The sequence below is a fragment of the Vicugna pacos genome, chromosome 1 (genome assembly GCF_048564905.1).
Source record: "Vicugna pacos chromosome 1, VicPac4, whole genome shotgun sequence".
NCBI lineage: Eukaryota > Metazoa > Chordata > Mammalia > Artiodactyla > Camelidae > Vicugna > Vicugna pacos.
Genome location: NC_132987.1, coordinates 111,118,369 through 111,142,889, shown reverse-complemented (window position 1 = coordinate 111,142,889; position 24,521 = coordinate 111,118,369). Strand labels below are relative to the sequence as shown.

General features: G+C 39.8%; 1 protein-coding gene across 5 annotated transcripts in view; it reads left to right on the top strand.

Moving 5' to 3' along the window:
* The window catches only part of GRIK1 (glutamate ionotropic receptor kainate type subunit 1), a 355,456-nt gene that overhangs the window by 229,976 nt on the left and 100,959 nt on the right, over window positions 1–24,521 (top strand). For all 5 annotated transcript variants that reach the window (XM_015244065.3, XM_072968128.1, XM_072968123.1 and 2 more), the window contains exons 4-6: window positions 1,621–1,802; window positions 18,047–18,100; window positions 21,423–21,596. In XM_015244065.3, coding sequence (XP_015099551.2) covers window positions 1,621–1,802; window positions 18,047–18,100; window positions 21,423–21,596 — 410 coding nt within the window. The remainder of the gene's footprint in view (window positions 1–1,620; window positions 1,803–18,046; window positions 18,101–21,422; window positions 21,597–24,521) is intronic.

Below are 24,521 nucleotides of genomic sequence, written 5' to 3'. Positions count from 1 at the left end.
TCCCTCGGGACCAACAATTTTTATTTGTACGGCAGGATGGTGACGTGGAAAGATTAGGCACTGGACCCACAGACGATCTGAGGCCATAGCTCCCCCTATATTTGTAAACTTGAGTAAGTTACTTCATTGCTCTGATTTTCTTACTTGAAATGATGAAGATAATAACACTTGCATCATAGGATTGCCGTGAGGATTAACAAACACAGAAGTCCACATGCTCAGTTTTCTTTCATTGGTACTCATCGGTCGTTCAGGAGCTCAGGACAAGCAATTCTGGAAGTAAGCTATCAGCCATGTTGACTGATTTGAAAAGCAAGAGTCCAGGAAAGCCATCATTTTAAAAATTTCAATTTTTATGTTAAAGAAGTTAAAAAGGATAATGAGCACTAAATCTTGATGTGGTTTTACAAGTCCTCCCTTCCTTGCCCTGGTCCATTTGACTCTGAACAGTAGCCTACAAGTTTACTGTACTTCATAACCACACCTGTCCAAGGTCTTAGAGGAAATATAACATCTTAGACACACACAAATGTTGCTTCTGGAGGAAACAAATAACTAAATAAAATAAAAGAAGTGTGCCAAGTCCAGAGGTGGCTGTCATCCGTGCTGTATCTTGCACAGTGCATACTACAATCTTTATCTGAATAGTGATAACTTAACATTTCCTATTGATTACTTGAAGCTGACACATTCTGAAGGCACAGACTGTGTAATAAAAAAAAATTCAATTTTCCAATGGGAGTCCTTGTGTGAGAACCAACATCAAGCAGTGTAGCCAGCACCAGTTAACGTTAGGGGAAATAAGATAGAGGCTTTATAAAGCTGTTGGTCTTGCCCTAGTTAAGCACTTCTACTAAAAAAAAAAATGGTGCAGCTCAATAGATTTATGTTTGTGCTGAATTAAACATTCTCCATCAAGTTACTTGGCTGTATTCTTTTCTACAATTACCAATGGCAGATTTTTAAACAATGTTGTTTCTGCCTTTATTATCATAATCTTTCAAAATTCTATGGTCTTTTCTTTTGAACCAAGAAAGGATTTTCCAATTCAATGTTCAATTACATCAGAAAGAAAATACAATAAGCCATTTATATATAGCTTATATGGCGAGAACTGGAAAATTATGTAGAACAGCCCAACTAATTAGCTGGTAAATGGTATGTTATATATAAATGTTTTTGATGAAAGGTTTTCAGAGATTTATGTCCCCAAGAAATTCTAGTGTTCTTTTTTTTTTTTTTTCCAAATGAGAAGGTGTTATCCATTTCACTAAGCACCTTTGGAACCTCTGAGCACTTGTTGTTCACAAAAGTTTTACATTTACAAACTTAATTTGTTAAAGAGTTACGGTGTTGGCTGAAAGCTGGAGAGGAACACTGCATTCTAAAAAACTCCAAGTGCTGTTGGGAAAATTGTGCTTCTAGCCACACATGCCCACACAAGGAAAATAAATATAATTCGCCATAAAAGAGGAATGGCAAATGAGAAGTCAATAATGTAACCTTTAGGTAGGTGGACCCTTGATACATTTTGGGAATGATATGAATTCCATTAAAAATGGCAATAAGCAAATGCTCTGGACGGAACAGTCTGTTGTGTGACTGGATGTCATTTTCCAGGTCTAATTCGTCTGCAGGAGCTCATCAAAGCTCCCTCCAGATACAACATTAAAATCAAAATCCGCCAGCTGCCCTCTGGGAATAAAGACGCCAAGCCTTTACTCAAGGAGATGAAGAAAGGCAAGGAGTTCTATGTGATATTTGATTGTTCACATGAAACAGCTGCTGAAATCCTTAAGCAGGTAAGAGGGTAGGGAGAAGGTGAAAATGCGGGGGATATGCTCATTTCTCTTTCTCAAAAATGCCATCTGCTCTCACTTAGTGCAGCGTGATAAAACTCCAGCAGTCCAGTTTAGGCTGAGGACTGCAGTATTCAGAACACTTTTAAAGAACCGTAGGGCTCAGTCCTCACTGAAGCCACCTGTTGGTATGTAGCTGCAGATGTGCCATCCTGAGTATGTATTGGCAGATTTGTAGACCCTGCCAGGTTGAGAAGGGTATCATTTCAAGGTGATTAAACATGTCTTATTTTATGGTTCTTTAAAAGACCAAGCCAGCTTTCATTTACACAAGGCCTGACTTGTCCTAAACACATCTTCCTCGGGGCAAGACCTCTTATCAAACATGCAAGATTCCAAGCATATTGGGAAAAAGGGCACAGGGACAGTCACAGAAAAGATGCCTCCCTCTGCTAATTTGTTACAGACAATGAGCTGCCATGCGTTAAATCTCCACGGATAGTGTGGGTGGAGACGCTTGATAAATTGTGAAACCTCACGTAAGTGAAAGATGTTAGAATGTTAAGAATGATAATAACAGAGTAATACTTTCCAAGCCCTTCAGGATATAGCATTGTTCTTATGTCCAAGGAAGAAAAATCAGAATTGAAAAAAAAAAAGAAGATTAAGCACAGAGTGGTTCTCAGCCTGGAGTGACTTAACCCGCCACAGGGACTTTAGCCAATGTTTGGAGACTTTTTGGTTGTCATACTGGGGACAGTGGCACTCTACTGACAGCTAGTAATTGGAGGCCAGAGATATTGCTAAACATCCTATAAGACACAAGACACCTCCCCCCCAAAAAAAACCCCAAAGAACTATGTAACCTAAAATGCCAAAAGTATCGAGGCTGAGAAAATAGCATAGACAAAGACAATGGGAAAAGCAAGCGAGATGATTAAAATAGAAGTATTAATAAAAGACCAAGGAATTGAATTGGGGGGAAGTAGGGGGAAATAGCCAGGTTATATTTATGTATGTAATTTAAATAGTTACTGTGGCATAAAGCAATGTTCTTATCTAAAATGGCCCAAGATGATATAGTATTCCCTAGTTTAAAAGGACTGGGGTGTGCTGTGTGGTTGACTGGTAATGGGCACTAATTTCACAAACAGACGAACCCTTCCACACAAATTCAGATCTGTGAGTGTCTGAATTGCTTGGAAGAGCTCTCCTGGAGTGGTCATCTAGCCTGACTGTCCAGTGCTGTATCTCACACTTGAAGGGCATCTCTCTGAAGCCGTTGAGTTCAGAGTTAAAATGTCAATTTCACTATAAGTAGATAATCAGAAAAGTGGACTAGAGGTCTCTCTTATCGCCTGCAAGATTATACTAAAAATCTTTTTTGAATCATAAACGTTATTTAAGGTTATGGTTGAGAGCGATCATAGACATCATCAAGGCTAATTCTCTTACTTTGTAGGAGGTGAAATGACTTCCCCAGAGTAACACGGCCAGGATCTAGCACTCAGCCTACTTTATCCCATTGGATGAGTTCGCCACTGTGACACGCTGCTTCTCAAGTTAGGCAGAGCAACTGTCACTTACCTCTAGACCACAGCTGCATTCACAAATCTCTAGCTACTATAAATGTCTCTCAGTAAAGAAAGCAAGCATGTTGCAGTAATGTCAGCAACTAGAGAACTTTAAAGGTGAATGAATATAATCTGCTGCCCTTTATCTTAAGGCTTCATTTGAGAATTTTAATACAGTCATTAAAGTGTGTAATGGAGTGTGGACCAGAACTGAGGAAAAAAACGCCCTGATTTTATGTGTAGCCCTCAAAATGCAAAGAAGCATCCCTTCCCAAGAGTCTTTTGTAGCAGAAGCCAGGGACTTCAGTTACATTTAAGAGAATGATTTGCTGATGAGCCTTCTTTTGGTTAGAAATCCTTTTGGCTCACATAACTGGCCATATGTCTCCCAAAGGGCAGGCTGGAAGATGCAAGAGATGTACATGGTGGCCACAGGGAGGGGCTGCTAGAGTTTCTCCTCCTCTAATTTGATAAATGTGGATATAAAGTTCCTTTGATGTAAATGGTTCTTTTCTTATAGCATAGAGATTATATCATTTAAAGGAAATTAAAACACACACACACACACACAAAACCATCTAAGAGGAGCCCTCCCAAGAAATATCTGGCAGGGACAAGGGGAAGTAGGGATGGTTCAGCTTGGCACTAACCATTGACATGGACACTTTTTCTCCATCCTGTCTTATCTTGTTTTATCTTGTGTTTACTTTCCCTAATCATGCAAGTGGTAAGACTGGAGGAAGTGAATAAAGGATCTGTTCATCCCCTCTTTGTTCTGGACCAATGATCTGCAAACATTGGGAGGGAAGGAGAACCTTTTTTAAAGGTTCCAGCATGAAACCCCTACCTTACTGCATGTGAAAGAATTATTGCTCCTTTTTTTAAAATCATAGCAAAGGACCCAGGTTGGTTTAATGGGCTTCCTTTGGACCTCCAAGAGGTGGTTATGATTTGAAAAGTGATATTGAAGACCTTAGGACCTTTGATTCTAGTCATAATGGAGTACTAGTACTCTCTGTGATTCAATTTAACTTGCTCCATTAGCCCTGGGCAACAACATGTAGAAACAAAGACAAGGACTTTCCCTGCATCTGTCTGCAGAGAATTTCTAGGGAGGCTGAGGGTTCAGGAGTTCAGGGTCCTAATTCCAGCCACCACTCAACCAGTCTCTTTCTTCTGAGGGAAAGGAAGGAAGGAAAGAGACATCTTTTTTTTTTTTTTAACTGAGGTGACAAAGCTGGTATCTAGCATCCTGTATCTCGTCTCATGCCGTCCCCGTTTATCCTGAGGCTAATTTGGCGTTCTCACTTCAGAGTTGAGAAAACTGAAGCTCAGATAGGTCAAGTGCCTCACACAGGGTCACTCTCTGAACAGCCTCGCTGCCCTGTGGCCTCCAGACCACCTAATCCCAGGGCTTGTGTGCCTACTTGACCACAAGTGGCCTTCATTTCAGAACAGATAACCATTCCACTCTGAATTACGCTTCCAGAACTATCTGAGAAAAACACCACCACTCGCTGCTTGTCTCCTTTAGAGGAAATTAGTATTAATAGCTTTTACTTCTTTGGTGACTAAAATCACTGCTGAGAAAATTTTCTCTGCCAGGGTAACCTGGCTTTCTTCTCATGCACATTTCCCATTATTTCTATACTTCCCTGCACCTTCATCGTATTTTGCTACTTTTTAATGATTCTTAAGAAGAAAAAAAGAAATCAAATGCACTTTAAAGAAGATATTTGACATTTATCTAAAAGTAAAAATTGAGTAAAATTCTATAGTTTTTCTTGGGCATGCTAATCACTTCAGCAAAGTAATTATTCCTATTCACATTGAACAAGTACTATATGATGAGAATCTGAAAAGTTATTTCCCCAAAATTAGTTAGAAATTCAAATGTCAGGACTTGATTAGGCTACAGAGGAGCAGGGCTCTCAGACGAACAGACTGTCTTCATGAATTTCTGCAGCTCAGCAGTGTCCCCAACAACCAGCAGCATATACATGGGACCCATCCCTCCACCCACCACCTCCCAGCAGGCATCTTGATGCTTTTAGAGGATGCTGGTCTCTCCTTAATCTGCTTTAATGTGGAAATCCTAGGTCCCCAGGTCCTCCTCACTCCTACCTCCCCCAAGTCCCACTCTCCTCGCACTGACTCCTCACTGTCCACCACACTTGCCCCCTCGCTCACTCCTACCGAGTATGATTCTACCGAGGGAGTGGCTGGTGGCAGATGAATTTAAAGGGCCTAGGGTAAGAAGACTGTAGGCGGGGAACTCGTAATCTGCCTAGCACCATGCTGGGTGATAAGCAAGCATCCCCTTGAATGGACATAATAACCCTTGCTGTAATTTTTATTGGCTTTCTTTTTTTTTTTTTTTGCAAATAAAAACTGAAGCTCAGGAACAGGCATAATTATATCTACTGAGCATGCTTTTCATGAAAAACTCTGCGACCTGCATGACATGACCCAGCCTCCCTGCCAGCCTTCCGCCTCCAGTATGCTGTTTCAGGGGCTCTCTGCCCAGCCATACAACATGCCCTCCCTTCCCTACCTAATGGCCCTTGCACTTGCCAACACCTGGATCATTCTTTTCCAAAGTTGGCCTCACCTAAGCCTTCATGATTAACTCTTGGGAGATAAAGGAGAAGGGACTCCTTTCTCATTCCTTACGACCTTAGTTGCTCTGTAACCCTAATAAAAATCTATAATTAATTAAGGACATCGATTCTTTTGTTATCAGTATCCCCTTCTACAGTGTAAGCTCCAAGAGGATAGAAGCCTTTTTTGTCTTGTTCTCCCAAATCCCCCACATCTGCTACATTATTTGACACACAGTGAGTGCTCAGTGCATCTCTGCTGAATAACTGAAATGAATAATCCAAGAACTGGGCTAGAAGCTCTTAACAAGTAAGTAATCTCCAAAATCACCTTCCTTCCACCCAACTCAGTATGCTAAACTCTCAACTCTGCCAAGCACTGTTGAACAAGTTGTTCCTCTGTGCCTCAGTTTCCTCAAAAGGAAGATTTCATACAATCCTGAAATCCTGTCATTAAGAACAGTAATGCATTGGAACCAATGATCCCACTTCCCAAAAATAAATTTGCCTCTTTGGAAAACCGCATAGTTGTTTTCAAATCTTGTACTAGGACTGAGAAAGCAAGTCACTATTTTAAGCACAGCAGCCGGAACCTAATGGTTCTCTGATGGAAGGGGAGGAGACGCAGTGTTGCTCCATCCAGCAGGGAAGCTGCTTCAGGACTGGGACAATTCCCTGAACTGGAGAGTGGCCAGTGGGTGAGCTTGAACATACTGTTTCTGACTCAGGAAGCCTTTTCTCTTGTTTACATGAACAAGCACATCAGGGGGGAGATCTTTTCCCCCTTACAACACTCGTGGCAATGAGTATTAAGCTATAATTGAGCCATTAGTCTCCATAAAACATTTTAGTACCAAAATATTTTGTAGAATTGTATTGCATTTTTTCCTGTCAACATTTGCCTGCTCTTGTTTTTATTTTTTATTTTTCTTTTCTTTCAATTATCATAAAAACAAGGCCAGGGAGAAAATGTATTTTTTAATGTTCAGCTTCCCTCTGCTAGGAAGTGCAGTGGCAATGCTGATTAATCTAATAACTTTGCACATTGATTCTTTTATCATACAGTTATGCCTAAGAGCTGTGACCAAGGCAAGCTGAGGTGGCTAGATGGGTTTCATTTCATGTTTCTGCAGGACAGAGGCACCATCAATCTTCATCCCTTAGGACAGAAAACATCAAGTCAAGCAGTACAGCTGTGCTACGCTAAGAGGTTGAAAACCTGTGTTTGGAAACTGCACCCACTAAATCAGATCCTCAAATCCATTATTCCTAATCATAAACACATAGAATAAGCTCAAGACCTTAGGAGCCACCATTTACTCAACACTATGTGCCAGGCATGGTGCTAAGCAGGTGAAATGCATCGATCATTTAATTTTTTTAAGATAAAATTCTGTGTACAAGAAACTGACAGAGCTCAGAGAGATTATGTAGCTTCCCCAAGGTCACAGAGCCAACAAGTGGCTAGGCTTGGATTTCAAACATGTCAGGATTTAAAAGGAAAACAAAATATCCTGTTCTGCTACTGTTACGTACACCAAGATAACTGATTCTCCTCGTAATGGAACCCAGAACACATTTTAGTGTAGCTTTGCACTTCTTGAATGCAATTGCTTCCTTTTTTCCTCAAATATACAATCATTTCTAGCTTACACAAGCCCTCAAGAAATGCTGCTTATATTGAAGAGAGTGGAGGATGTGGTAGGGACATGGTAGAGAAATTCATTCTTTCATTGAACACAGATTTTTTCTGAGCACTGACTGAAGGTGCTAAAGGTACAACAGTGAAAAGAACAGCAAAACCCCAAATCTCTGCCACCTTCAGGTAAAAGAAACCTTAAAAATGAATGTCATAAGAGCTTAGCCATACGATGCCAATAAACTGGATGGAGACCATGAAGCTAATTTCTAAAGCAGTAAGGGACTATGACTACTCTTAGGTAAAAGCTGGGAGATCCAGTTGCAAGTTCTGCTCTTCCCCTAATATAATAAAATAAATACCATTCCTTGGATAGTCATTATGTGCCAGAATATTCTATGCATTTGTCTAAGATAATATCTTTTTATCATCTCAAAATATTCCATGTTAAAGACGAGAAAAATGAGATTCCAAGGCATACACTCAATGGTAAGGCTGGAATTTCAAACCAAGGTCTCATGTGGTTTCTTAGACCCTCTAAATATGCTACTTTGAGCAAGTCTGTTTATTCCTCTTCAACCCAGTCACTTCATCTGTAAAATAGGATTGCTGGATTCTAATCTTGCTAAGCTTCCCTTCAGCACGGAGCTTCCATGCATACAAGTAATCAAGAATCCTCTTAACTAGGGTCTAGACATAAAGGACTTAACACATTGCCTTGTACTTAGTGGGCTCTCAAAGAAATGGGGAAGTAATTAAGCAGTTCATTCTTTTGTTAAGGTTTTTGGAATCCTTTGGTTGTCTTTGAGACACTTAACTGATGATAAGTTCATTACTTTGGATAAGTCCTGACAATGTAATAATGATGAATCTCAATTTATACTAGCTAGATGATAATTTGTACTATGTTATATAATTACTTTGGCAGCACATCCCCATCCTAATTATGTTTCTCTCAGATATTAGAATCTATTTACATTTCCTGAGCACATAGTTTGGGCTGTAAGGAGCATTTCATAGATATGAGTATGTTATTAAATATACACAAGAATTAATTGAGCTCTATGAGTAATCAACAATTTACTCAAGGGGGTTGCAATTTGTCTATGTCCTCAGTGTGGATGATGCCTTTTTGAGGATTCTCAAAAATCTCCGAAGAGCAGATTTGGAAAAGGACTTCAATTTGTTTCAATCTGAATTGAGACGTAATAAAAATCACATATATGCCTCAGAAATGCTCAAATGCTTAATTCCAGGTACATCAAAATTTGGCCATAAATAGATGATAAATTATCCTTGCAATAGAAGGGGGCTGGGGATTTAAAAGGAACCATTTAAAGAATTTGAAGATATGTATATCAAAGTGTTTCTTAAGCCTATAGTGAGATCAGTGAAGCTCAGCTCTACTCAAAATTTTGAAGATGTCCACGTCCATCAGTGTGCCTGTCTCAGGTGACAGGAACCATGGCTTCTCTCAGATTCCCTAAAGAAGGCTGAAGTACGTTAAAAATCACTCTGTTACGTTAACCTCATCTGCTTCTTCAACCCTTCATAAATGCAAGATTTTACCAAAAGGACCCTTCCACCCTACTTTCCCCGTGACTGTCAGCCACAACCTTTCTGTCGTAATGGTGACTCTGTAAGATGTCAATTGCACCGTTTATTCAGGCAACAGCTATTAGATGTTTCCTATGTGCTAAAGACTGTGCCAGGGGGCATAAAATACCGTGAAAACTCCAGTGTTTTAGATGGAGCTGTTTGGTAGAGGACTTAGTGACTTGTTATTTGTTACAACTGTAAGATAGGAATGTCATAGCACCTGCCTCATGCGGTTTTGAGAAAAATTAAATGTGACAATGCCTATAAGGTATTAAGCCCACCACTGATGCACGGAACATCCCACGTGTTAGAGACCATCATCGCCAGTATTATTAGTGACACGGTACTAAAGAACTACAAGGGTGACACAGCACTTCCCAACCCAACCCCCACACCATATCACAACAGTGGTTCCCAAACTTCCTTTCAGCCTGGATTAACAAGTCTCCCTGCCTTCTGAAGATCCTGTCCAATGTCATTAAATCTCCATATCAGACTTAACACATTGCATCTTCCTCCTCATCCTTCCTCCAGCCAGCAAGTTTCTCCTCCTCTCCCTGTCTTGGTAACTAGAAACACCATTCAGTTACTCAAGCCAGAAACCTAGGGAATCCCCTTGACTCCTGCTCACCTCTCCTCCTAGTTGCTGAATGTTGTAGACTCTGCCCTCTAAATATGTTTCAGATTCTACCTCCTTTTCTCCACCTCTCTCATCATTTTCCTCCTGCACTAGAATGAAATGATCTCCCTGCCACAAGTCCCCTCTCCCTCCTTTTCTCCATCTAGCCTCCATGTAGCCTCATAAAGTGTTCATTCTAAATAAAAAATCTGACTTTATCCCTCTCATGTGTGAAAGTTCCGAGTGCCCCCCCAGTTATTGCCTTAAGTATAAAGGGTACATTGTTTAGCGTGCCATGCAGTGCCCTCCACACCTTGTGCCCACTACCACTGTAACATCAACTCTACAAAAAAATCTGTTATTATGTCTATTACACAATTGTAACAACAACAAAAACTTGTTATAATTCTTTTTACAAATGATCCTTTCTTGATGAAAGCTGGTTCCATTAAAGAGATTAAAGTTCTTCCCAAACATCACTAAAGAGATTTAAAATTAAGATCTAATTAATTCAGATATCTAAAGAGATACTGTAACAGACGAGCTGTGTAGGTCTGAATTCTGGATCCTCACGGTACCTGCAGCACCACCCACGGCAAAGCCTTGGACAGTGGGGCCCAGCTCTCTGGACAAGAGGCTCCCTTCAAAATAGAGAGGCAACTTACCAAGCTCTCTTGGCTTGATGGATCCATTCCTTAAAATAACGCTCCGGCTCCCGTCCTTCTAACTTTGCTCTCATATGTTTTTATTTGGATTCTTGAAGTCCAGAAGGACTTTGTGCAAAGTATTGACTTATACCTATTACCAATTAATAAACAAACATAGCACAAAGAGCCCAGGATTGAAATCAAACCTGAATATACCTGAGTATGTATACTATAATTGTACTCTATCTTTCAGATCCATACATTGAGGGTAACACTTCCTCCCCAGCAGTAGATGAAGAACCTACAGCAGCAGTGGCCAGGTTGTAGCACTTAGCAACCAGTAACTGTGATCATTATTCTTATGACTTAAAAATATGAGCTTGGTTAATATAAATCAGTGGTTCTCAGCTCTGGCTGTATATATCACCTGGAGAGTATTGACAGCACGGATACCAATGCCTAGAACATACACCAGACCAAATAAATCAGAGTATTTAGGGGTGGGATACAGGCATCGGTATTTTTAAAAACTTCTTTGGAGACGCTAACTCACTGAGAAACAGTGACATAAATAATTGCTTTCTAAGCCTGGCAGTTATTAGATAAATTGACAAAACAGTCATTCAAAAAGCCGAAAAATCTGAGGATGACTTCAGGGTACTACAGATATATCATGAGACAAGCAAGACCAACGTTTAATGGCTGCATGGCTGTCTCTCCCCCAGAAGTGTACCTTCATGCAAATTTCAGGTGTCGTTTTTATTACCACCAGTATGAAAGAAGCTTATTGCAAAAAGATTACAGTACAGGCGACATACTCTCTGTTAATTCTCCAGCTTCTGGAATGTTCAGTTCTCTGCTGTGAAAACTTTTCTTCCACTGTAGTCTTTCCGGTACCTCACCTTTCCACCAGTTTCCCCTGGATGTTGCAGAGAGTCTATTGTTTATGTTCATGTAATCCTCCAAAGCTCTGCTTGCTCCCATTTGCCAGGTTGCCTGCTTCATTCTGCCAAGGGAAGTCTTGTTTTCTGCTCTGTGGTCAGCAGTCTGTTCTCTTTAAATAGCATAATCTCTTCTGTTGTGCACCTGAGTGATGCCAGGTGGCTCTTCTAGTTAGATTATCTTCTGAAGCTAAACCAAACCCCACTGGTCTCCACTCCACTTATTAATATCTGTTAGGGTCAGCTTCCCTTCTCCTTCTGATCATTTGTCTGGAGAGAGAAGCTGACAAAGAAATTCAGACTGAAAGACACTCCCAAATAGTACAGCTGTTCAATTCACCAACACTTTGTGGAATATCCTTTGCTTTTTCTGATTTCACTGGGAGGCAGGAGGACTGTGGCCTGGGTTTGCAAATGGCATAGCATCACCTTCCAGTGGAAGGAAAACCCGAGACTCTCTTTGTGGGTAGCTTGTGTCTGTGTGCAGGCATGTGTTTACTGTGTGTATATGAATGGAGGGGCACAGAGAAACTGAGAACGTTTTCAGCTTTAAACAAGCCATGTCTCCTTTTGATAAATGCACTTGGTATCAGTACACCAAAACTGTGCAACCTCATAGACCATAATCAGAGAAAGATGAGCAAATGAGATCTGTTGGTTTCCTATTGCTGTTGCAACGAATCGTCACAAATGTAGTGGCTTAAAACAACACAAATTTATTCTCTTACAGTTCAGGAGCCTAAAGTCAAGGCGTTGACAGGGCTATAGTCCTTCTGAAGGCTTCAGGAAGAATCTAATTCCTTGCCTTGTTCAGCTTCTAAAGGCTGTCCTCATTCTTCAACTTGTGGTCCCACATCACACTGAATTTTTTTCCCTCTGTTTCCATCTTCACATCACCTCTCTGCCTTGGACCCTACTGCTTCCATCTTATAAAGTCCCTTGTGATTACATTGGGCCCACCAGGATAATCCAGGATAATCGCCCTGTAAATTAAGATTCTTAACTTTATCACATCTGCAAAGTTCCTTTTGTCATGTAAAGTAACATACTAACAGATTCTTAAAATAAGGATGTGGACATTTTTAGGGGACGAGTATTCAGCCTACTCCATAAGGAGATGGTTAGTTTTCTATGTTATGATTTTACAGGAACCAATGCTATTTTTCTATACATCCCACTGTTACCTTTGTAGATGCAGGTTATAATCATTCAGTGTTTCATGTGAGCCTTTTTTTGCACCAATAAAGGCTGATCTAAAGGGCTGCTTATACCTAGCTTGTTCTACTGAAGACCAGCATTAAAAATTGTGTTGCCAGAAGAGCGTTTGGCTCAGAGGACAGTGTAAACGCAGCTTTAAGTACCACAGTTGCCAGCTGAGGAGGAGCTGCACCCTAGAGTTCGAACCTTCTTCTTAAAATTGCTTCTCTGAGACTTGATGTTATTCAACTGGTTTCCTGAAGGTCATTCTTATGCTGAAATAACTTATTTCTATCTTGCAGTGAAACCATTAGTTAATCCCACTGTATGTCTCACATTTGGAAGTTGTCCACTAGAAATTATTGACTAGAAACCCTGTCTGAGGGTTTAGAATTTATCCTGATATTAAGAAGGCTATAAAAGGAGCAACACATTTCAGAATAGTCAGTGTAAACTTATAAGACACCTATTTTTCAGTGGAAAGAAGCAGTAATAAAAACCCTTGTAAATATTAGAAGAATACCTCAGAATTGCCTAGGTACACTCCAGGTTCCGTTTTAAGTTTCTGCTACTATGATAGCAGCATTATGCCAATTATTTGTGACATATAAATTGACCTTAGCAATACAGGCTGTGGGTTTGTGGAGGAACTTTTGTTGCTGTCATCACAGCAGTGCATTGCCTTCTGGAAAATGATCGGGTTGACATGTGACGTAGGCTCCTTAAGATACCAGGACATGTTATTGGAAGACTATTACCCAGAGATTTTCCAGGTGTCTTATGCACCAACTCTGTCACCAACCACAGGAATTAGACTGCACAAATTATCCTCATCTAGACTTGAGTATATTCAAGACAAGCTATAATATGGTCTTTGTGATGCTCAGGCTGTATGGGATAACTTTACTCATCTACATCCAAGAGGTCGTCTTTGCCCAGAATGACAGGGCTAGAGCAAGAAGAGTCACTGCTGTTGGGAACAAGGCCATGACAGTTCTGTTGTAAGAACCCCAGAGAGCAGCTGGTCCAAAGCGGGGCCATCATTGTTAACAACTGTGTTGTAGAGTATCTTCATACCAGTGGAATCATTAGAACTGTCCTTTCAGTGAGCTTTATTCTGCTCTCTGATGATTCATTTTAACTACAAAAGAAAGAAAATAGTAATTATTTTCCAGCTACTGAAACAATAGGATAGTCTTGTGGCATTTCTATAACCATAAAATACAGAGATAGCCTTCACGTGGGTATCGGCCACCCTTCCCCTCACTGGTTTAAGGACTATGTGATCTAAACAGAATGGAATGTCATAAACATGCAGAGTACGCAGGAGGTCTAGTATTTTGATTTTTCTCTGTGCTAGCCGGAGTTCTCTGTGCTAGCCAGAGGAATAGAACCAATAGGAAATACATACAAAGAGATTTATTATGAGGAATTGGTTCATATGACTATGGAGACTGAAAAGGCCCATAACTGGCCATCTGCAAACCCAAAGACCCAGCAAAGTGTGGTGTAATTATAGTCTGAAACTGTGGGGCTGAAAACCAGAAGAGTCAATGGTGAAAAGTCTCAATTTAAGGGCAGGAGAAAGCAATGTCCCAGCTCAGGCAGGCAGGCAGGAAGCAAAAGGGGTGAATTCCTTCTTCCTCTGCCTTATTGTTCTATTCAGGCCCTAAGTGGATGGGATGATACTCACCCCATTGAGGAGGGTCATCTGCTTTCTTAAAAGCTTATCTCATCTGGAAACACCCTCCAGTAATGTTCAGTCTGGGCACTCCTTGGCCCAGTCAGGTTGACGCGCAAAATTAACCATTCCCGTCTATGAGAACTTTTGAGCCCTAACGATTGATTCTGCAGGGGTATAGAGTATGATTAACCAGGAATGGTGTTTTGTTAGAGGCTTTTTTTGTTACTCTGACCCAATCCAGCTACATCAGATCTGAATAGTTCATTTCTCTTTGTGAGAAAAAATTATTCAGTTCTCCCAACCATGATTATTTATTTAGATCTTTATTATACAAAGCATTAAAGCATCCTAGAAAAATATGTTTGGCATAAAGTTATAAATGTTTTTTTAAGGAGAAGATTTGATACCAAAGGGAAAATTAGATTAAAAAAACATAAAGCTGAATGACGTTAGCATATAAAATACTTACCTATGTTCCTGACTAGTTGCTCATGGAAGAGCCATAGTTTTGACCCTAAAGTCCCTGGCAATCAAAACAAAGGCATAAACAAGGGGACTTACATAACTTGCAGTATTCATGAAAAAAGAAAATTGCTTTTACTCAGGGAAAAAAAACAATTTGTCTGGCACTGATAACCATGCCAGTCACCTGTCAGGGTGAGTGAGACCCCTTGAGGGTGATACATGTCAGTATCTTTCCCACTTCCTTGGCCAAAATCAGCCCCTTCCCCACACCCAAGACCAAGAAACCAAGAAATGCAATTGAATCATGTGCCCTTCAAGTTAGGAAACTGGCAGTGACCCTAATGGTGTCCATACAATGGGTCTTCCAAAATCAAGAAGACGAATAGTACTCAACACGTCCCTCTTACAGATACAAAATGTTATTGAAAAGGCTCGATATTAATGGTCTATCAATCTAACTCAATTATATGATTTCAAAGGGTTTTTTAGTGAGAATAATTCTGTTAGGGAACAACCATTATTAAAAGAACATATTAGTGGAAGGAATTAAGGAGAATATGCCACTAATACAAACAGTATTGACAGTCACATTCATAATTAGTGTGTACGATGTGATGTATTTTGCACCATTAAAAATGATTTAAATAGAGACAAAACTAACCCTGAGCAATCGTGTTTTGGTAAAGTGTACACTGCCTAGGTCAGCACCTCCTGGTCAACCCATCAAAGTACAGAAACAAAATTCAAAGACGGTAGTGTTGGTTAGGAAAAAGTCAGTTTTGCAAAGAACCATTTTAAAAGCCCCATCATGATTACACTTTTTATTTGAAAACCTGACATTTATCTTGATGTGACATTTTCGTAATCTCTTAATGACTTTTAGTTGAAATACCAGCATGCAGAGAGAAAATCATTGTGTGAATGCTATAAAGTGTACAGCTATTAGACAAGAGAGCAGCCAGTCCCAACCAGTCTAGAAACCATTATGGGGACAGCAGTTTAAAAAGCACCACCTTTGGTACTGTTGGCTTTATTCCTATCTGAAAGCTTCTCACTCACCTGTGTCCTAGACAGTCCACAAAGTTGACAGCTCAACAATCCATGGCTATACTTGTTTCTTAATGTCCATTTCTCAGAAATTCAAGGGAAGAACCATCAGACACCGACCCAAGCACTCGGTAGGACAGTCAAGAATGGGGATTTTTCTAGTGTATCACGTAAAAAGCGTACCTAGAGGACCCAAGGATTCTTTCTACAATTAAAGCAAGTCCATTAGCTGTTTATTCACTGCATCTACATAACTCTTTTCTAACATAAATAAGAGACATAGCAAATGAATATCTGCCTCCAAGAATTAAAAAAAAATTAGTTGAAAGTTGCTTTTAAAAAGGCCTATGCCACACATTGTAATTGACTGCACTTCAATTAAAAAAAGAGCCCATGCCCTTATTTGGTGATCAAATAATAAAATTTAAAAAGAAAAATCAACCCATTTGAAAAGCTGAAAATTCAGATGACTTTGTGTTTTTTCAGGTTCAGAAACAGTATTTGAAACCTCAGTGTCCAAGCCTGTATCTTGACATAAACTTTGCCCAGTTCCTTTTCAAGAGGTAGTCTTGGCTGCAATTACATTAATGAACAAAGTGAAAAACTGAATTCCTGACTGGCCCCAGCAGGTTACCTTTTTATGCTCCAGTGATTTAAGAGACCAGCTAACAAGACCCCACCATGCCTGACTTTAAATGTTGTTGATGGCCCTGAAGCAGTTCTACCCTTTTGAAAATCCTTTTGTGTGTCTGGTCTTCTTATCACCATAGGAGCGACTTACACGCTGAGACCTTATGATTCATGGAGGGACCTTCCTGTCATTTGTCTTACCTTCATGACATTAGAATTTTGCTGAATATTCCTCTGGTTTCCATATTAGGAGAGAGGCCAGAAGAAGCGTCAGATCCATGCTCATGTATGTTACATGCCATCTCTGAATACCCTCTCATTTTTTATCCCCTTTCATGTAAGATCATGCTAGTTTACATATCTTAAGCACCTTATAAAACCTCTGATAACTTGTGTTGCTTTTCCAAAGATGTTTTCAATTAATCTCTTGAACCGAAGTTACAAAAGTCCTTGTTCCTTAATGCAAATGGACATGTTTTCCACAGAGCAGTGTTTCTCATCCACTGCTGTGAAATACAGAAACCCAGACTCCACTCTCAGAAATTCTAATTCAGGATACCTCTGGGATGGAGTCCAGAATATCTGATTTTAAAACTTCCAGAGGGGATTCTCATTTGCATCCAGAATTTATCAGAGTTAGGGGGAAAACTGTCTTGAAAATTTGATTTCTGAGTCTTCTCCATTCACTTCTATGCAAATACCAAAAACAAAACAAATCAAAAAAAAACCAGGACCCAAATACTCCTTTGATGACCTGCCTCAAGGAAGGTGATACTCTTGATTTAAAAAAATTAATGATAATATCTTATCTACAAAACGTTTGCCACTGTTTCTTCTCAGTGAACACCATTTCCAGGAATCCAAAAGTAAGACCACAGTTTAAGAAACTGCTTCTACCCAGAACACACGTCCTTTCTGTCTACCTCCTTTTTGCCCTTTCCGACCAAATAAAAACAATCTGCACAATGTTTGAAACTATCAAGATCCCAATTAGGTAACCAAATCAGAATTAAGAGGCAGATGAATATGTATAAAAATAGTCCCCAGCCTTCTATCTGTAGACAATCCTCTTTTTCTCCACTCATTCTATGGGATAAAATGGGAAGAGGGTAGAGAGAAGGGTTTCAGAGATATACATATTTATAAACCCTCATTTAAATATATCTACACATCAGTATTGCCAATTCAACATCTAATGAGTTTTACTCTGAGGTGTTAAGTACTCTGAGGTGTTAAGGAGATCAATAATATATATATCTAAGCATGGGATTACTCAGAAGCCTAGGCAGAGGGAAGGCAGAACTCTGTACTGTTATGAATAATTCCAGATATAAAATTTGTTGAGCATTTTTAATTTTTTTAAATTTGAACATCAGACTTCCATGAAGGTCAAACACAGCATAAGGAAAGAGCATTGGATGGAGGTTAGTGGCCTGGGACCTAGTTCCACATCAATCACAGACTTGTCTCAGATTTCTGATCTACCAAATCTATGAATTTCCAAAGCCCCTTCCTTTTCTATATCTCTATTGCAGTGAACTATTAACTATCTATTTATTATTATAATTCTGTTTCTGACTCTTTTCTTTTGTCTCTCTTTCACAGATCCTGTTCATGGGCATGATGACTGAGTACTATCACTACTTTTTCACAACCCTGGTAAGCATATCCTGTTGAAATGTATTCCATACTATAAAGAAATCTTCAGTTATTTCAAAGTCAGCCCACCAGTGTCAAAGCTATTGTCATGGAGATCTGCTCTACCTTCCTAACAATCCTCTAAATCCAGAAACGCTTAATAGCAGATCTTTCCTTCCCTTTATTTCTTCCTTCCTTCCTTTCTTTCTTCCTGCCTTCCTTTCTTTCTTTTTCTTCCTTTCTTTCCCTTCCTTCCTTTCTTTCTTTCTTTTTTCTTTCTTTCTCTTTTTTCTTCCTTCCTTTCTCCCTTCCTTTCTTTCTTTCTTTCTTTCTTTCTTTCTTTCTTTCTTTCTTCTTCCTTCCTTCCTTCCTTCCTTCCTTCCTTCCTTCCTTCCTTCCTTCCTTCCTTCCTTTCTTTCTTTCTTTCTTTCTTTCTTTCTTTCTTTCTTTCTTTCTTTCTTTCTTTCTTTCTTTCTTTCTTTCTTTCTTTCTTTCTTTCTTCCTTCCTTCCTTCCTTCCTTCCTTCCTTCCTTCCTTCCTCACTAGCATCAATATATGTGCATCCAGAAAGGAATTAAAACTTCCATTAAATACAAACTGCCAAAGTACAAACTATTAATAAAGAAGAATCATATACATCCTCTATATATGTTAGAGGACACACCAAAGTGTATCTTGTCATGCTTTGATCTGATGTGATTTCCCTGTCTGTGTCCAGTAGACAGCTGGGCTAGCCAGGGGTCACCTGCCAGGTGTGTTGAAGACCACCAAGGAGAGGAGCTTGGGAGATGCTTTGTACATCTAACTTTCTTCTTCATAAGAAAAATCATGGCTCTAAGCCTGAGAAATTTGAAACCATAATACCTTAAATTTTGAGAGTTTATCAGATCAAGGGAGAACAATTTAGGCATTTAACACATCAAAATGATGTGATAGCTCTCAACCACACACAAACACACACACACACACACACACACACACACTGCACCCCTCCCAACACACATACTCCACTCTCATACGAGAGGAAAACACAGAACCAACCTCCATTTCTAATCTGTAAAACTGTGTTGACTAAAATCTGCCCAGATTGGGGAGATTCAGTAAAAGTACCATGTTATCAAGTAAAACTGACAAAGCAGGCTGGTGAAGTAGGAAAATCACAGAATTTGAAACAAAGACCAGGCATGTATTATACACAGACTTCTAGAAGCAGTAAATTCCATTCCTGACTCAAGAATCCCTGAGAACATGAAAAGCTGCAGAGGACATCATGAGACAAATGCTTTGGGGCAGTTGTCAGAATCATCACTGTTCCTGAGCTTGGAGGAAGGATGCAGGACAGGGCAGAAGTTCCTGAACTACAGTTTCTGTGGTCCTCTCATTGACATCCTGCTCAGGTCCTCTGTCAGAACAGTCGAGGGAAACCCTGGCAACTGGAAAGTGTCTCGCTCTGCTCACAAATATGGTCCTTCCCCATCACCATGAGCACGTAGGTCTTCCTCAAAGTGACATGGCCATCTGCCTCAAAGCTTTCTCTCACCTCCTGGTGTACACACCCTTAAGATCTGGGGTTTGTTGAAATTTGAGAAAGAGTATGAACAATGAAACCTAAGAAGGCTAGTCTTCAATGGAAGGACATACCAGTTGCTCTCACACCCTTGCTTTCTTCATTTTCTGCAACAAGGAGATGTTAAAAACTGGACCTTGAACTTTCTTCATTCTGTATTACATAGAAATCTCAATTTGGGGGTCAAGCTAATTTTGAACATGTTTGACATGTTCATTTTAGCACATTGTATTTATGTGCTGTTGAACATAAGCGATTCACTCTACCTCCTGGAAGTTTCTGTCTGAACCCCTGCAGCTTGAGTTATTTTCCTTCTATTCACTGTGTGTGCTAAAGGAATCATTCTTTCTTGGGCTTTATTCTTAAATTTGTTTCTTTAAGCAATTTCCTTTGGTTTTATCTGCATTCTGCCATGCTTTGCTTTTATAGTCTTCCCATTTTTGCTCATGACTATTAATAAAACTTAAAGAAGAAAAAAAATAGTTACTTAGTGCGAGGAAAAAAATATAACTCTTTAAAAGGCACTGTACTTTTCCTTATATGAGCCAGGAATTAAAAGCTACGCTCTTTTAGTTCTACAGTCTAATCCAAAGTTATCTTGGGAAGAAGTAGTGATGTAGGAAAGAGTTATTCAAAAGAATAAACGTGTATGCGTCTTCTGCACAGTCAAATCATGGAGTGTTTCCGAAGCTACTTCTCTTTAGCAACCACTGTCATTACTGATGATGTACTGATGATGTCTCATATTGTACTTGCATAAAGCAGTTACATTGTTAGGAAATTTTTACAGAAGTTTATTTTTCTTTTATTTCCAGTGAAATGCTATTTTGAAAATTTGATTTATTCTTAAATGTGAGAAATGTTTAATGACATCTTTTAGAATCTAACCTTTCTTTATAGGAGAAAAGTTGAAATTATCACATACATCTATTTTAAATGTGAGCCAACATAAATTTCTGGTTTATACTCAGCCTCATTTGTAATGGGAAACCCTGCAGTGGGTTAAAGGTTTTTGTTTTTTTCCCTCCTGCAATATTTTCTAAAAGGGAACAAATTCTACTTTTAAGATACTCACGTCCACACAACTATAGGCTGCAGTTTATTCTCTGAGAACCGTGAGGTTCTTACTCTGAGCTTATGTCCGGCGAGCATTCTTCATGCCCTCATTGTATGGGACATGAGTTATTTTCAGTGAGCCAGGGAGTGGTTTTTTCTTTTCTTCTGAGAGTGATCTTCCCCTCAAATGTACATGCAAGTTTCAAAGTCTTTGCAAGACTCAAAGCAGCCTGGGGCAGCAAGATATGATGGAGAAAGGTTGTATTGCCACTGATAAGTGAATCATTCTCACGACAGTCACATCACCACCCAGAATCCCAGTTTCCTCATCTAGAAAATAATGGCAAGGAACCAAATGGACACAAAAATCCCTCCCAACTCCCCTAGACACAGAATTCTCCAGCTTCTCAGAATGTCACGTCCTGTGCTCAAGGGCATACTAATTATTGGCAGTTAAATTCCTGTTCTTGGTTTATACAAACTCTAACAGTATTGCAAAAAAAATGGATGAAAATGAAAACTGATCACTGCCTTAGAATTTGTCAGGCAGCATGGAAATGAAAACAATGGAAAATGTTCTTCTATAGAGACCATATGTGATGGTGGCTGCCATTTCTGTTTCAATCTATTTGTTGCTTCTACCATTATTAGTTCTCTTTTACATAAAGAGCACTGAAAATGTTAACTCTTTCTACTTTTATCATTTTTAATACTGCGCAGGACTTATTTGCTTTAGATCTGGAACTCTATAGGTACAGTGGTGTTAATATGACTGGGTTTCGGCTGCTTAATATTGACAACCCCTACGTGTCATCCATCATTGAGAAGTGGTCCATGGAGAGACTGCAGGCCCCACCCAGGCCCGAGACTGGCCTTTTGGATGGCATGATGACAGTAAGTAGTTTTAAAATAAAATCATCTGAGAGATTGACTTTCTTAGAGGTTAGGTTAAGAATCTCGTATGCCTTCTATAGTGCGAGGAAAAAGTGTTACAACCTGCTCCTTGACTTGTATGAGAGAAGAAGGAAAGGTTTTATGTATTTTGAAAGCCTGTGCATGGCTACTATCAAAAACTGCTATTTTCAGCTTCCTGACAGTAATGGACTCAGATAAAAACAACAAAACAAAACAAAAAACAGTTAACAAGAGTAGCCACTACTGCCAGCCAAATGGAGACAAAGCAGAAACCAAAGCAAGGGTAAGTAGGGAGAGGGTTCCCCCTGGGAATGTGGCCTTGGGTAGGAAGGAGTGTAAGAGGGAAAGCACGTTGCCTATGAAAGTTCTGCAGAACCAGTGTGCCTTCCTCACTTCTGCCACCTTTCAGCCAGCAGAAGCACATGCAGAAAAGTCCAAATTCCCATAGAGTCAGTGCACTCACATTCTTCCTGTCCTGGGTACCTGGAGGCACACCTTTGCAGACGCTGACAGTGCTTCACACCAACCGTATGTTGCTCACAAAGCAGATGCCAAGGCTGCCTCCTGAGGAGAGAGAGATGCTCTGCTGAACAGATAAACTGCAAACTGCCTCATCACAGAGCGTCCCAGTAACATCATTTGTCTCTTGTTGTCAAACGCACCCACCTTTGCTTTACTTCTCTAATGAAGCTCCCTATGTGATGGAAGAAAATTGCAGAAAATAAAAAAAAAAGATTTCTATGTCGGAACAGTGTCATCCAAGGGAAAAGATATTGGGAATGTGGGCAAGTAATAGCATTTTAAATTGGCATAGTATTTCATTCTCTGTTCCCATCATCGGGAGAAGCACACTTGCTTTTAAGATGCAATTTACCGATAACTGAAAGGTATCATCTCACAGAGAAATAAACTTGGGATTCCTTTTCTTTTTCTACCTTTTTTTAAAAATGAGGAACAAATGAAAAGAAAAAAAGAAAGAAATGAATAAACTAAGTGGTTCTGGATGATCCTATGTTCAAGGTCCCTGACTGTTTTTTAAACCTGAAATATCTCCTAAAATATACAAAGCGATCTGAGTGATGGCGATGGAAAATGTTTTCGTACAAATGAACCTTGGGATGATTGGAAACATTGCTCTAAATAAGAATAAGTGGAGAATATGCAGGGAAACACGAGGCTTCTGAAAGGGAAGAAGGAAAGGGAAAGAAAGAAAGAGAAAGAGAGAGAAGGAGGGAGGGAGGGAAAGAGAGGGAAAGAGAGAGAGAGACAGAGAGAGATGCTAGTATGTTGGTTTTTCTCTTCTTCCTTCTGTATTTCTGATTCCATTGTGCTCAAATATGGTTTGATATGTTCCACTAAAAGAGTTATAGTTTGGAGCTATATCAACAGACTGTGGATCATACCAAACATTAAGCATTCATCACAAGCATGGATTAACTTACCAAGAAGAAAGTGTGTCTGTTCTCTTCAGTTATACTGAGCTGACAGAACAGTTTGTACACAAGGACTAAGACGAGGGAAACCACTGAACAAGGGGGACAGGCCATGCCACTCACACCCGGTCAGGCCTGGCATGAAGCACGGCAAACGGCAGGGAGCATGGCAGAGCCGAGTCCCCGTGGATGGAAGAGACCCCATTCTGGTCTGGAATCTATTACTGTCTTCTCACCCGACCCGTGGGGTTTCTGCTATGACTGTTGCTGTTATTACTATTATTACTATTATTATTATTATTAATTATCATCATCATTATTATTAAACTACGGAAAGGAAGATGGGGACTTCGAGGAGGGTAGTTCGCCAGGCGCTGTAAGTGAGCAGAGTAGCTCGGGCAAGTCACAACAATGTGGGTCCAAAGTAAGCGGTAGCTCTCAGTGCCCACGTGATGTTGGCTCCCATAGTCATGCAGACAGAGCTTTGAAACTGATCCTGTGGAGCATAATGCTGACCTGTATTTATCCAAAGAGTCCGTTTTGCAGTTCACTGTTTCCTTTTGGCATCTAGTCGAGGTGGCTGATTCGGGGGTGTAGAAACAGAGTCACAGAAAGGTTAAAGGGCAGGTAGAAGGGCACCCAATGGACTGATCATTGAGTCGGGAGAGCACACCCCGAGTCTCCAAGCCCGGGACTAGGGAAAACAAATCTGCACTCAAATTGCCTCTGTCTTCAAACTCTTTCTTCTCTGCCTTAAAGATAAAAAGCCCGCTGGTTTCAATCCTACTGGGTCTATTATAGGTATGTGTATATATAGCTCAGGTCCTGCATTTCTTTCGTTCTTGCATCTCTAGCACTTGCTACTTCCAGTTCCTAGAACCTTCCCCTATTCAAGTTTGCTCAAATGCTGCCTCACGGAGAGGCCTTCTATGAACCACTCCCCTGTTATTCCGTCTCCCCTAACCTGGTTCACTTTTCTTTGCAGCCCTTATGACTTAACGTGCTATTTTTAGACTTGTTTGTTTATGCCTTTTCCTATGAAAATGTAAATTTCATGAAGTTATAAACCTTGTCTTGTTGTGCTTGGCTCTATCCTCAGCACCAGGAAAGGGCTTGCACAAAGCAGGCCTTCAATAGACACGTATTTAATAAAGGAATTAATGTACTAAATAGATATGAATTGAGTTTCTACAAGGACTCAAGATGTTAAATGAAAAACATCCAAGTAGCCCTGAAATAATTCTGCAAAAGTCCAAAGAAAGCCTCTATAAATAAGAAATAAGAATGATTAGTGAAGACAGAGATTATTCTAAAGCAATATTATTTCAAAAATTAGCCATAGACTAACCACTATTAATATTTAAGTAATACTCTTACTACAATAGGATTGCTTTCTCCAAAATCACACGCATTATCCACCATTCTCTGAAGTGAATTTACCTGTAGCCCTGTATAGTCATATTTTTGTCTG